Below are 12,532 nucleotides of genomic sequence, written 5' to 3'. Positions count from 1 at the left end.
AGACCAGACAGATATAGCTAATTATCGTCCGATCTCTCTTTTAAATGCCGATTACAAGATATTCACCTCTATCTTAGCGAACAGAATCAAAAGTTTTTTAAATTATTTTATACATCCAGATCAGAACGGTTTTCTCCCCGGGAGACAGTTAAAGAATAATATTAGAATAGTATTAGACACGCTCGAATACTACGAAGCCCATAATGAGAAACAAGTGGCGTTAATATTTCTCGACGCCCAGAAGGCCTTCGATAATGTGTCTTGGAAATTTATGATAAAACAGCTGGAGTATATGGAATTTGGCCCCAAATTTATTAACGCAATAAAAGCTGTCTACTCTGTCCAATCGGCCTATATAATCCTTAACGGAGATACATCATCCAAAATCTCTTTGCACAAAGGCACAAGACAAGGTTGTCCACTGTCCCCTTTACTATTCATCTTAACTCTTGAAGTACTAACAAGAATAATTAGAGATAAGGAAGACATACGGGGTCTAAACTGTAAGAAAGAAATTTATAAACTCCAAGCTTTCGCAGACGATTTGGTATTTATCTTAGAAGATCCTTTAAAATCAGGTCCTAAATTATTAGAAGTTCTGGAAGAATATGGTACAGTGGCAGGCCTCAAAATAAATAAATCTAAAACCCAAATTTTAACCAAAAACATGCGACAAGCACAAAAAGATATCTTATCTGCTAAATTAGACATTCAAATTGTCACAAAAATCAAATACCTTGGCATCATTCTAACAAATAGAGTGTCAAGCTTGAAATCAAATAATTACGATACATTACTGGATAAGATAAATAAAGACCTGTCAAAATGGAGGAATTTACAACTATCTCTCCTTGGGAGAATTGCAGCCATAAAAATGAACACTCTGCCTAAAATATTATTTTTATTTCAAACTATCCCTATACAAGTTAAACAGGACTTTTTTACCAATTTGAATAAAATAACCAACAAATTTATCTGGCAAAACAAACGGCCTCGAATTCGACTAAAATACTTACAAGGGAAAAAAGAAGAGGGCGGTCTGGCCCTTCCAAATTGGAAGAACTACTACACTGCTGCATCGCTAGACTGGACAAGAGACTGGATGAGTTTATTAAATACTAGACTGCTTAAATTAGAAGGCCACGACCTCCATGCAGGGTGGCATTATTATCTCTGGGACGAAAAGCCGTCAACCCACAAATACTTTTCCAACCATCTGATTAGAAAATCGTTAATTGGCACCTGGAAAAAAACTAAAACTAAATTTTACAAAGGAATTCCCATGTGGTATGCTCCTTTAGAAGCCTATGTACATCCTAATCTACATAAGAATAATAATATATTAAGATATAAAGACATTTTAAACCCAAATGGGACAATTAAAACAAGATTAGAACTTGAAAATTTGGGCCAAAAAGTGGAATGGTGGGAATACCTTCAGATCCAGACCAAATTTAACAAAGACACCAAAAATTCCGGGATTACCAAAAATGCTTTGTTAGATAAGCTATGTATAGGCCCACAAGATAAGATAATCAAAAACTTCTATGGCTATTTAAATTACAATGATCTGGACTCCTTTAACCAAAAATCCAATGTTAAAAAATGGCACTTAGACCTTAAAAAAGAGATAAAAGAGGAGGAATGGCAAACACTTTGGACAAGGAACTATAAACTGACAATTGCCACCTCTTATAAAGAAAACCTGGTCAAAATGTTTTACCGTTGGCATATTACCCCAATTAAACTAACCAAAGTGAACAATAAACTTTCACCAATCTGTTGGAAATGTCAACAAGAATTGGGTACATACTTTCATTTATGGTGGGAATGCAGTAAAGCCAAACCCTATTGGGAGATGATTGGAAATTGGATTGAAGAAATATTAAATTTGACGTTCGACAAAACCCCTGAATGTTTCTTACTAGGTATAATTAGGCAAAAACTGTCAAAACCACAAGCTCATCTTATCATCCACTTAACTACCGCAGCAAGACTAACATATGCGCAGTGGTGGAAAAATGAAGATCTTCCCCCAAAAGAAGCAATACTTAGGAAAATAATGTACTGCGCAGAAATGTCGAAACTGACCCTATTAGTCAGGAACGAACCGCTAGATACATTTAACAGTTGTTGGGACCCTCTATATAAATGGTTAGAAAATATCAGAGAGACCAATTGGCTTTAAGAAGGTTTAAAACCAAAAAAAAACAAACCATGAACTGTCACAAATCCGGTATAACGTATTTCATTATCTAATATTATTACATGAGATTGTATATGTATTTAACTATCTAAACCTATCATTATTTTTTTGCGAACTTTCTAATAATATATGTAAATACAACGCTGGCTTCTAACACTTTTGGATAACTTATTTGAAATATGTTAACTGAGCAAAAATATCTAGATCTAATTTTCGTTTTCAATTCAACTCCTCTGCCTATTCGCCGATACTGTCATTAGTTTTGTTTTTGTTTGTTCTGCTTGTTTTTTTTATTTGTTTTTTGTTTTTTTTTTGTTATCCTTTTCTTTATATATGATATGCCCCGCACTATAACTTGTATCATATATTGTATATATTGATGTATATGTCTATATTTTAATAATAAAAAAATTAAAAAAAAAAAAAAAAAAAAAAAAAAGAAAGTTCACATCCCTTGTCCCTCACCCACAAACCTGTCACATTGCCCACTCAAATTGTGCCAGCATGGCCAGTCCTCCTTCCACTTCCGCCCAGGTGGGTGGGCCTAGGATGGCCTTGAACCACTCAAGCCAGTGCAGAGGTTGGTACCACATTATCTATAGAAGGCCTGATGTTGATGGGAACTTGGAAGGGGGGATTTTCAAGAGGGAGCAGATGCAGCCACAAAGCATTCTTTTAAGGGGTTCAAGGTCATCCTATGCCTACCCATCTGGACGGAAGCAGAAGGAGGACCGGCCACGAAACAGGGCCGGAAGAGACGGGGAGAAGCCTCTATGGGGCCTCTCTAGGGATCTCCTGGGAGGAAACAGGACCTCCACCCTCCCTGTGGTTTCCCCAACCGCACGCATTATTTGCTTTTACATTGATTCCTATGGGAAAAATTGCTGCTTCTTACAAACTTTTCTACTTAAGAATGAATTAAGTTCGTAAGTAGAGGTATAGCGGTATAATGTTCTTTTTCTTGTTTATTCTATAATTCCAATATAAGTTTGCTTAACTTTGCACAATCTAACATTTTTCTAACCATGTGCATCCTTGATAACTCAGGGGTGACTCTGCACACTCCTTAAGAGAAACTGTCGATGAGGTCATTGCACAAAGGGTGGAGGTTGGATATTCTTCATTGAATGGTCCAAGTGGCTTCTCTTCGCGTGTCTTCCCTTGGAGCTCAAGTCTTTTTCTGAATTCCTTCGTGGTATTTGGGGCTGTTTGATGAAGATGCTTTTTAAAAAAATGATGATGGGTGTTTAAATATCTCCCTTTCTTTCTTTCTTTCTTTCTTTCTTTCTTTCTTTCTTTCTTTCTTTCTTTCTTTCCTTCTTTCCTGCCTTCTTTCCTTCCTTCCTCTCTCTCGCAGCTGAATGAGTTGGACAAGGCGGCCGATGCTGCCCACACCTTCTTTGCGGCCAACCCAGAACACCTGGAGATGCAGCAGGACCTGGACAATTACAAGACCCTCTCAGGGAAGGTGGACCTGGTGGACCGAGAGGCTCAGCCCCACATGGTAAAGGTGGTCTCTCTGGGTGTGAGCGTCTGTGGGAGGGTGGATGTGAGAGACAGGGAGGGGGGGTGAAAGGAAAAAGAGAGATAAGAGAGAGAGAGAGAGAAAGGAAGGAAGGATGGATGGAAAGAAAGAAAGAAAGAAAGAAAAGGAAAAAGAAAGAAAGGAAAGAAGAAAGAAAGAAAAAGAAAGAAAGAAAGAAAGAAAGAGGCAGGAGATAAAAAAGAAAGAGAAAGAAAGAAAAATGAATGTGAGAGAGAGAGGGAGGGAGGGAGGAAAAAGAGAGAGGAGAGAGAGAGAGAAAGCAAGAAAGAAAGAAAAGAAGAAAGAAATAAAGAAAGACAGACAGACAGACAGAAAAAGAGGGAGGGAGGGAGGAGAAAAAGAAAAAAGAGAGAGAAAGGAAGAAAAGTGAATGTGTGTGAGAGAGAGGGGGAAGGAAGGAAAGATGGAAAAAGAGAAAAGAAAGAGAGAGAGAGAAAGAGAGAGAAAAAGAGAGGGAGAGAGAAAGAAAGAGAGAGAGAGGTAGGGATGGAGGTACGGAGGAAAAAAGGAAGGAAGGGAGGAAAAGGAAGGAAAGAAGGAAGCTGAAGTCAGAGAGGGAAGAATGATCCTCGCCCTTACGACCATTGCAGTAGGCCCACGGTCACATGAATTTCGCTAGCTGTCTCATACTTATGACGGTTGCAGCGATCACTATTTCCGAGCTTCCCAGCCAGCTTCTGACCAGCCAAGCCGATTGGGGGCAGCCGGATCCCCTCAAACGACGGCATGGGTCTCTTAACAAACGCAGGGATTCCGCTTAAGGACCCTGGCAAACAAGATGGTAACATTGGATGTGACTCAGTCAACGACCTCCGGGTTTTGCCGTGGGAATTCTGGTCACAACTGCAGTTGTAAGATAGGGACCACTCTGAGAGTCCGCAAGTGGAGAGGGTCCTCGAGGTCATGAAGCCCACCCCCCTTATGGAGTGAAGTTAGCCAGGCAGGGGTCTCCTCCTCATCCTCCCTGGCTTCAGGTGTCTTCTTGTCTCTTCCAGGAGAATTATCTGGCCGGAATCTGGCATTACGAACGGGAGGAATACGATTTGGCCATTGTCCACCTAGAACAGGCCCTGGAGGATTACGAGGCGGCGGATGCCCAGTGCCAGGTCTTGTGCGAAGGTCCTCAGAGATTTGAGGGATACGAGTACCTGGATTATAAGGCCGATCTGTACGAGGCCATTGCAGGTAAGGGCCCCCCAGCACAAGGAGAAAGTGGGCCCCCTCCCAGCCTGGCCAAAGAGGGCTTCACGTCCAGTTCTCTTGGAGGGCTGGAGGCTAAAACAGACGAACAACATGGCTAGCTGAATGACAAGAAGGACAAGGGGAGACACGATAGCAGCCTTCCAATATCTCAGGGGTTGCCACAAAGAAGATTTGGGACTCAAGATATTCTCCAAAGCAAAATAGAAAGAAAGAAAGAAAGAAAGAGAGAGAGAAAGAGAGAAAGAGAAGGAAGGAAGGACGGAAGGAAGAAAGGACGGAAGGAAGAAAGGAAGGAAAAGAGAGAAAGAGAAAGAAGGAGGGAAGAAAGGAAGGGGGAGGGGGAGGAAGGAGAGGGAGGGAGGGAAGAAGGAAGAAAAAGAAAAGAAAGAAGGAAGGAAGGAAGGAAAAAAGATAGAAAAAAGAAAGAAAGAAGGGGGAGGAAGGGGAGGGAGGGAGGGAAGAAGGAAGGAAGGAAGGAAGGAAGGAAGGAAGGAAGGAAGGAAATGGATGGAAACTAACCAGAGAGAAGCAACCTGGAATTAAGGAGGCTTATTTCATCCAGAGGCTTCCGGGAAGCTTCCTGAAGTCCCAGAGTGCGAAAAACAGCACAACAAGCAAACCAGAATTCCATTTTTCTGAACTTCCATTTTCTGAACTTCCAGTTTGCCTGTTGGACTGTTTTTTTGCACTCTGGAGCTTCAGGGAAGCTCCCCTGACGCCTCCAGAGGGTGAAACCGCCTCTCCCCAAGTGTGCCCCCTGATATGGCTCCGCATGTCACCTGTGGCATTATTTATTAATTTATTACTTTAATTTATATGCCACTCAATTCCCGAAGGAGTCTGGGTGGCTTGCAATATCTAAAAGGAGAGAATTTAAGACAATTTAAAACCCCATTAATGAAACCATGCATATCTAGGAGGCCATTGGTGCCACAGGTCTGACATCACTGCCCTATGGAAAACTTCCCCACCAGTTTCCAACCAGCCAAGTTAATGCAAAAACCAGGATTAATCACACTGCAGGATTAATCACTTAATCTTGCGATAGAAAGGGGTGTGAATCTGGGTGTGAAACACTTTTTTTCTGCTTTCAATGGAAAGTCTCATCCCAGTTTGGTCATAAATCAAGGACCCTCTGACTCATGTGTTCTCTAACTCTCAAGTGGGCCGGGGAGCATGTCTCATCGCTTGCACCCCCACGCAGACACAAATTCACCAGGGGACTGGATGTTCCTAGTGCCTGGCCTGTTGTGTAATACATCGAAATGAAGCATTCGACACAATAGAATGTGCTGACTGAGTCCCCATGAAGGACAAAACAGCCTCTCCCTGCAGAGGCCACAAACTGCAGCCCTTTCAGAAACCGGCCGTAGGAGGTTTCCTAAATGATTTGTCCCCATGATATTGCTTAGGTCTTCCCCTCGGAATGGGGTCTTGCGGCTTTAAGCCCCCCCCCCCCAAGAATAGGGCATCCAATTTTGGTTACCGTGATGTAAAGAGGGAAAAAAATTTAACAGATTAACAGAGTGGGAAGGGAGCTTAGAGGTCATCGAATCCAACCCACCCTGCTCGAGCAGGAGAACCTATACTATTTCAAATTGATTGATTGGTTGATTGATTGATTGATTTTTTTTTCCGGGTAATTTTTTTTACATTTTTCTTCTCCAATCACGTGTACAGACAAAAAGATACCATTAATTTTAAATTAATTTACAATATATCATTTTTGCAGTTTCGGTATACATGTTGTGAGCCGCCTTGAGTCTGTGGAGAGGGATGGCATACAAATCTAATAAATTATTATTATTATTATTATTATTATTATTAATTATTATAAATTAACCAATGCCACCTCCTTACCATTTGACATCTGAACCAAAAAATAATTATTCCAATTCCTTATATGATAATAAATTAGAAAAAAACTGTTAGCCAACATACATTTTAGGCTGTTACTCTTTCTTAATCACATGAAATTAATTAGATCATAATGTTTCAATTTTCTCAAAATCTCCTCCATATCAATTTTCATGTATGCTTTAAACCCTCTTCCATAATAAATGCCTTTTAGAATAAAAGAGAAAGAAAAAGGACATGAAGGGAAAAGAAAAGGAGCAAAAATTTCCAATTACCTCCAATGATTGATTGATTGATTGATTGATTGATTGACTGACTGACTGACTGACTGACTGACTGACTGACTGACTGACTGACTGACTGACTGACTGACTGACTGATTGATTGACTGAGTGACTGATTGGATATGTGCTGCCCTTCTCCAAATGGAATGGTCTTCCAATCTCTTTTTTAAAGCCTCCATGATGCATCATCCACATGCTGTAGTGGCAGGTTTTTCGGAAACTGTTACAGAATAACAGAGCTGGAAGGGACCTTGGAGGTCATCCAGTCCAACCCCCAAGTGAGAGACCTTACACGATTTCTGACAAATGGCAGTGCAGTCTCTTCTTGAAAACCTCCAGGGATGAAGCTCCCACAACTTCTGAAAGCCACTTCTGTTCCATCGGTTGATCATTCTCACTGTCAGGAAATTCCTCCTTATTTCCATGTTGAATCTCTCTGGGATTAATTTCCATCCATCATTTCTGACAGAAAGAACAGGGAAAAAAGAAAGAAAGAACAGAAGGGATGGAGGGAGAAAGGAAGGAAGGAAGGAAGGCAGGCAGGAAAAATATAAAAGAAGGAAGAGAGGGAGAGGGAGGGAGGGAGGGAGGGAGGAAAATATTAAAAAAGGGAAGGAAGGAAGGGAGAGAGGGAGAGAAGGAAGAAAGAGTGGGGGGAAAGAGAGGAAAGAAGGAAATAAATAAAATAAAACAGGAAGGAAAAATATAAAAGAGAAGGGGAAGGGAGAGAAGAAAGCATGAAAAAGGGAGGGAGGGAGAAGGAAGGAAGGAAGGAAAGAAAGAAAGAAAAACAGGAGGGAAGGAGAAAAGGAAGGAAGGCAGGAAGGAAGGAAGAAAAATATAAAAGGGAGGGGGGAGGGAGAATAGAAAGAAAGCATGGAAGGAAAGGGAGAAAGGAAAGAAATAAAGGAAGGAAGGAAAGAAAAAAGAAAGAAAGAAAGAAAGAACAGAGGGGAGGGAGAAATTAGACATGACTCCAGGAGTGACACAGCATCTTCCAGTATTTGAGGGGCTGCCCCAGAGAAGAGGCAGGGTCCACCTATTCCCCAAATCACCTGAAGGCAGGAGAAGAAGGAAAGAAGCCACCAGGAACTCAGTTGATGGTGAGAACAATTCACCCGTGAAACCATCTGCCTTCAGAAGCTGTGGATGCTCCATTATGGGAGATGTTTTAAGAAGAGAGACTGGACAACCATTTGATCGGGATGTGATAAGGTCTCCTGCTTGCGAAGGGGGTTGAACTAGAAGACCTCCGAGGTCCCTTCCGACTCCATAATTCCGTAAGGGCTCCTATGAAACTCAGTTGCCTTCAATGATAGGAATTGTTTGCAAAGATTGTGTTTTCTCCCTTCCTTGCAGAGCACTGCATGCAAGTCCTTCTGTGTCAGCACGAGTGTGTGCGACAACTCGCCACAAGACCCGGGAGGCTCTCGCCCATCAACAACTTCCTGCCCTTGCATTACGACTTCTTGCAGTTTGCCTACTTCCGAGGTAGGTCCGGCTCTTCTGAGCTCCCTCGGCAGGCAACGGGTTTTATTTTATTATGTTTTGGTTTCGTTTGGTTTGTTTAAGTTAGTTAGAATAGAATAGAATTTTACTGGCCAAGTGTGATTGGACACACAAGGAATTTGTCTTGGTGCAGATGCTCTCAGTGTACATAAAAGAAAAAGAGATGTTAGTTAGTTAGTTAGCTAGTTAGCTACTTAGTTACTTAGTTAGTAAGTTAGTAAGTTAATTAGTTATTTTGTCAAGTACATATGGTAATATACAAGAAATGATTATTTATTGTATAGTACCATATGTAGTATATTGATTATATACATGAGATGGGTACTATATTGATTATATACACTGATTATATACATGAGATGGGTACTAGTAAGAGAGAAACATGAGGACAGGGGATAGAAGCACTCTGGTGCACTTATGCACACCCCTTACTGACCTCTTAGGAACTGGGAGAGGTCAACAGTGGACAGTCTATGGGTAAAGTTTTGGGGGTTAGGTGAGGATACTACAGAGTCTGGTAGTGAGTTCCATGCAACAATTACTCAGTTACTTAAGTCGTATTTCCTGCAGTCCAGTTTGGAGCGGTTTACTTTAAGTTTGTATCTGTTGTGTGCTCATGTGTTGTTGTGGTTGAAGCTAAAGTAGTCGTCGACATGAAGGCTGTGCTTAGGTCGTGTTTAAGACGATGTAGTTCTAAGCTTTCTAAACCTAGGATTGTAAGTCTAGTTGTGTAGGGTATTCGGTTGTGAGTGGAGTGGAGGGCTCTTCTCGGAAAGTATCTCTGGATACTTTCTAATATATTTATGTCCGATTTGTGGTGTGGGTTCCAGACAGATGAGTTGTATTCAAGGATTGGTCTGGCGAAAGTTTTGTATTCTCTGGTTAGTAGTGTGAGATTGCCAGAGCAGAAGCTACGTAGGATTAGATGAACAACTCTTGAAGCCATTTTGGCGATGTGTTGCAGGGGGCTTTGGCACTGAAGTCATTGGATAGGAGTATTCCAAGATCTTTGGCACTGATCTTTGATGGTTGTCTGCAAGGTCTTGTCTATTCAGCTTGTATTTGTTGTTGTGATTCTTTTTGCCAGAGTTGAGTCATCACCCAAAAGCTAAAGCATGCACAGATCTACCAATACAAGAACAGCCCTTCTGGGTCAAGCCAAGCTCACCTCAGTCCAGAATTGTGTACAAAGTGGATACACACTTGTTCCTTGGCAGTTGAGATTTAGAAGTCGGTGACCTCCAACTTGAAAGTAATATGGAGTCTTTAGGACCAGGAGACCTCAAAAAGACCTTTAATCCTTCAATTTAGTCACTCTTGGGGTTTTTTAAAATCAGGCCATTTAGTGCCCCTGGTGCATCTTCTGGAGATGTTAGCATATTCTTTGACAAGTGAAATTTGGAGGCAGTCTTTTTTTAAAAAAACTATTATTTTTAAATTTATTTTTAATTCAATTTTAAAAGTATAAAATTCTTTTTCTTTGATTGTTCTGAAGTTCTAGAGCAGCGTTTCCCAACCTTGGCAACTTGAAGATATCTGGACTTCAATTCCCAGAATTCCCCAGCCAGCATTCCCCAGCCAGCTAGGAATTCTGGGAGTTGAAGTCCAAATATCTTCAAGTTGCCAAGGTTGGGAAACGCTGCTCTAGAGAGTAAGCCCACTCATTTTGGCACAGTCTAATGTTTTTTTTAATCACCATGTCTTCAGCTGGTGTTTTCTTTTTTCACAGGTTTGTGCGAAAGTTAATCTAGATGCTGTCATACCTTTGCAGATATATCTACATTTGTAGGGGGGTGTTTCCTGTCAAGATGGGGGGCTGAGTGTACATTAATGAGAAATAAAATGAACTTTTTTTGCTTTAACCAAATGGCTGCAATGAAACAAAAAGGGAAAAATTTAAAGGGGTCTGAATACTTTCCATACCCGCTGTATTTGTGTTATTTTGAAAAATCATTTAATAAAGTTTATTTATTTTTTTACAAAAAAAGTACTGGGTGGAACTGAGCATGCTCAGAAATTGTGGAGTGGAGGGGGCACTTCATAAGGTGGGGTGCATGCCACCCCTTCTGTACTATTGGCTGCTGTTGCCTTCCTTCTCCAGGTTGTGCCCAAGCTAACCTCTTGTAGCAATTTCTCATTAGCTTCCATTGAGTTTTGACCAGCCAGGATGTAGCCAAACTGAAGACAAACCCTGAATTGTGGCTTATTTCCCTCCCCCCCTCCTCACAGTGGGCAATTACATCCAAGCGTTGCAGTGCACCAGGACGTATCTCCTCTTCCATCCAGACGACGAAGATGTCCTGGAGAATGAGGAGCATTACAAGAGGTTCTTAGGAGGATTCCTGGACCTGGATGATGTCAAACCCAGAGAGGTAAGTGGCTCGGATGTGGGAGTGACGCTTGGGTGTAACGTTGAGGATCCTCGGCCTTGGTGAGGAACAAGCCATCTTCTGCAGGGCTTACATCAAGGCCATGCAGAAAGAAGAGGATGTTTGCAGATCAGGATTGAATTGTTGGTCCTTGGTACTCTACCGGGGTTGCCGGGAAGAGGAGGAGGAGGAGGAGGAGGAGGAGGAGGAGGAGGAGGAGGAGGAGGAGGAGGAGGAGGAGGAGTGCCTGATGGTGTCTGAGCTTGGTGGTCTTCTTGCAGACGTTTCATGACCCAACCAGAGTACATCAATGCTGATTGTTCTGTCCCAGCGCCAAGCCCCCCAAGAATCAAGTGCACCCCACCATATTAACTAATACCCCAACACTGGAAGTTTTGAAGCAGATGTTGGATAACCATCTGTCTGAAGTATTGTAGGGTTTCCTGCCTGAGCAGGGGGTTGGACTAGAAGACCTCCAAGGTGCCTTCCAACTCTGTTATTATTATTATTATAATACACGTTTTACTATGTACAAAAGTCTTATGCAGTTGAGTCTTTTTGCAAAGGAGTTAAATGCTAGCCATAAGCTTCACCGCACTGATATTAAAGCCTTGGCAGCTCTCCAGAGTCCCAGGAATAGATAAATACAATGACTAATGACTAGATTATAGTAGGTTTTCTTATCGTCAACTAACAGAATTTGGCTGGAAGCCCGGTTTTCATCCAGAAAGCCAAGCATGCAGTCTTTTTAAACACAGGCTGGAATACAGGAATGGAAACTAGATTTCTAAGATGAATGACATTGTTCTCTGTGCTGGAGTGACACATGACTCCATCTTAAATAGCCTGAGGGTGTGGCCCAATAGCCAGCAGTAATAAACCTCTTCCTAAATGTTGTGGTTGGCTCACAGCCAGGCCCTCTGGCCATGGACTTTGAGCCTGATGAACTGGGGCCATTTGGGCACAATCGGCCTGTGTGGCTGTCGGAGGAGTCAGAGAGTGAGCTGGAGGAAGAGGATGGAGAGTCTGGGTGTGAGGAGCCTACAGAGGCTATAGAACCCCCAACTGGGGAGTTGCAGCACCCAATTGTGGCCAGGGTCTAAGGAGGAGAAAGAGGAGATAAGGGATCTGATACTCAATGTACGGGTGAGAAGGATGCAGGGGAGGCAGGAGCAGCTATGGAGGCTCAGAAAGAGGAAGTGAGCTCAGCTGTGCATAGTCTGCATTCCCAGAGAGTATATAAGGAGGAGGAGTTGGCAGGTGCTCTTTGCAAGAAGCCAACGTTAGCGCCTCTGGAGAAAAAGAGACTGAGAAGAGGGGTTTTGCCTGACAAACCTTACTACAGTACTGGACATTTTGTAGAGTCAATTTCTTGTAAGTAGACTTTGGCTGAGAAGCAACTGTGTGGGACTTTATCTTATCAAGTTGGCCTCATGCCTGGATTTTCGGCAGTTGAAAGCCTTTGTTTTGGTTCACGTTTGTGCAGTTCACCAAACGTCTTTGTAAATAGACTCTTGTTCCTTTTGAAACCTTTGTGTTTGAGTTTTAATTTGGGGAT

At 42.0% G+C, this 12,532-nt stretch overlaps 1 protein-coding gene across 3 annotated transcripts in view; it reads left to right on the top strand.

Annotated features, from left to right (window-relative positions):
* P3H2 (prolyl 3-hydroxylase 2) overlaps window positions 1-12,532 on the top strand; it is an 80,812-nt gene that overhangs the window by 54,936 nt on the left and 13,344 nt on the right. For all 3 annotated transcript variants that reach the window (XM_070753847.1, XM_070753846.1, XM_070753848.1), the window contains exons 2-5: window positions 3,564-3,710; window positions 4,748-4,937; window positions 8,456-8,587; window positions 10,835-10,977. In XM_070753847.1, coding sequence (XP_070609948.1) covers window positions 3,564-3,710; window positions 4,748-4,937; window positions 8,456-8,587; window positions 10,835-10,977 — 612 coding nt within the window. The remainder of the gene's footprint in view (window positions 1-3,563; window positions 3,711-4,747; window positions 4,938-8,455; window positions 8,588-10,834; window positions 10,978-12,532) is intronic.

The sequence above is a fragment of the Erythrolamprus reginae genome, chromosome 5 (assembly GCF_031021105.1).
Source record: "Erythrolamprus reginae isolate rEryReg1 chromosome 5, rEryReg1.hap1, whole genome shotgun sequence".
Classification (NCBI taxonomy): Eukaryota; Metazoa; Chordata; class Lepidosauria; order Squamata; family Dipsadidae; genus Erythrolamprus; species Erythrolamprus reginae.
Note: the sequence above shows the minus strand (reverse complement) of the source record. Positions and strands in the feature narration are given on the sequence as shown.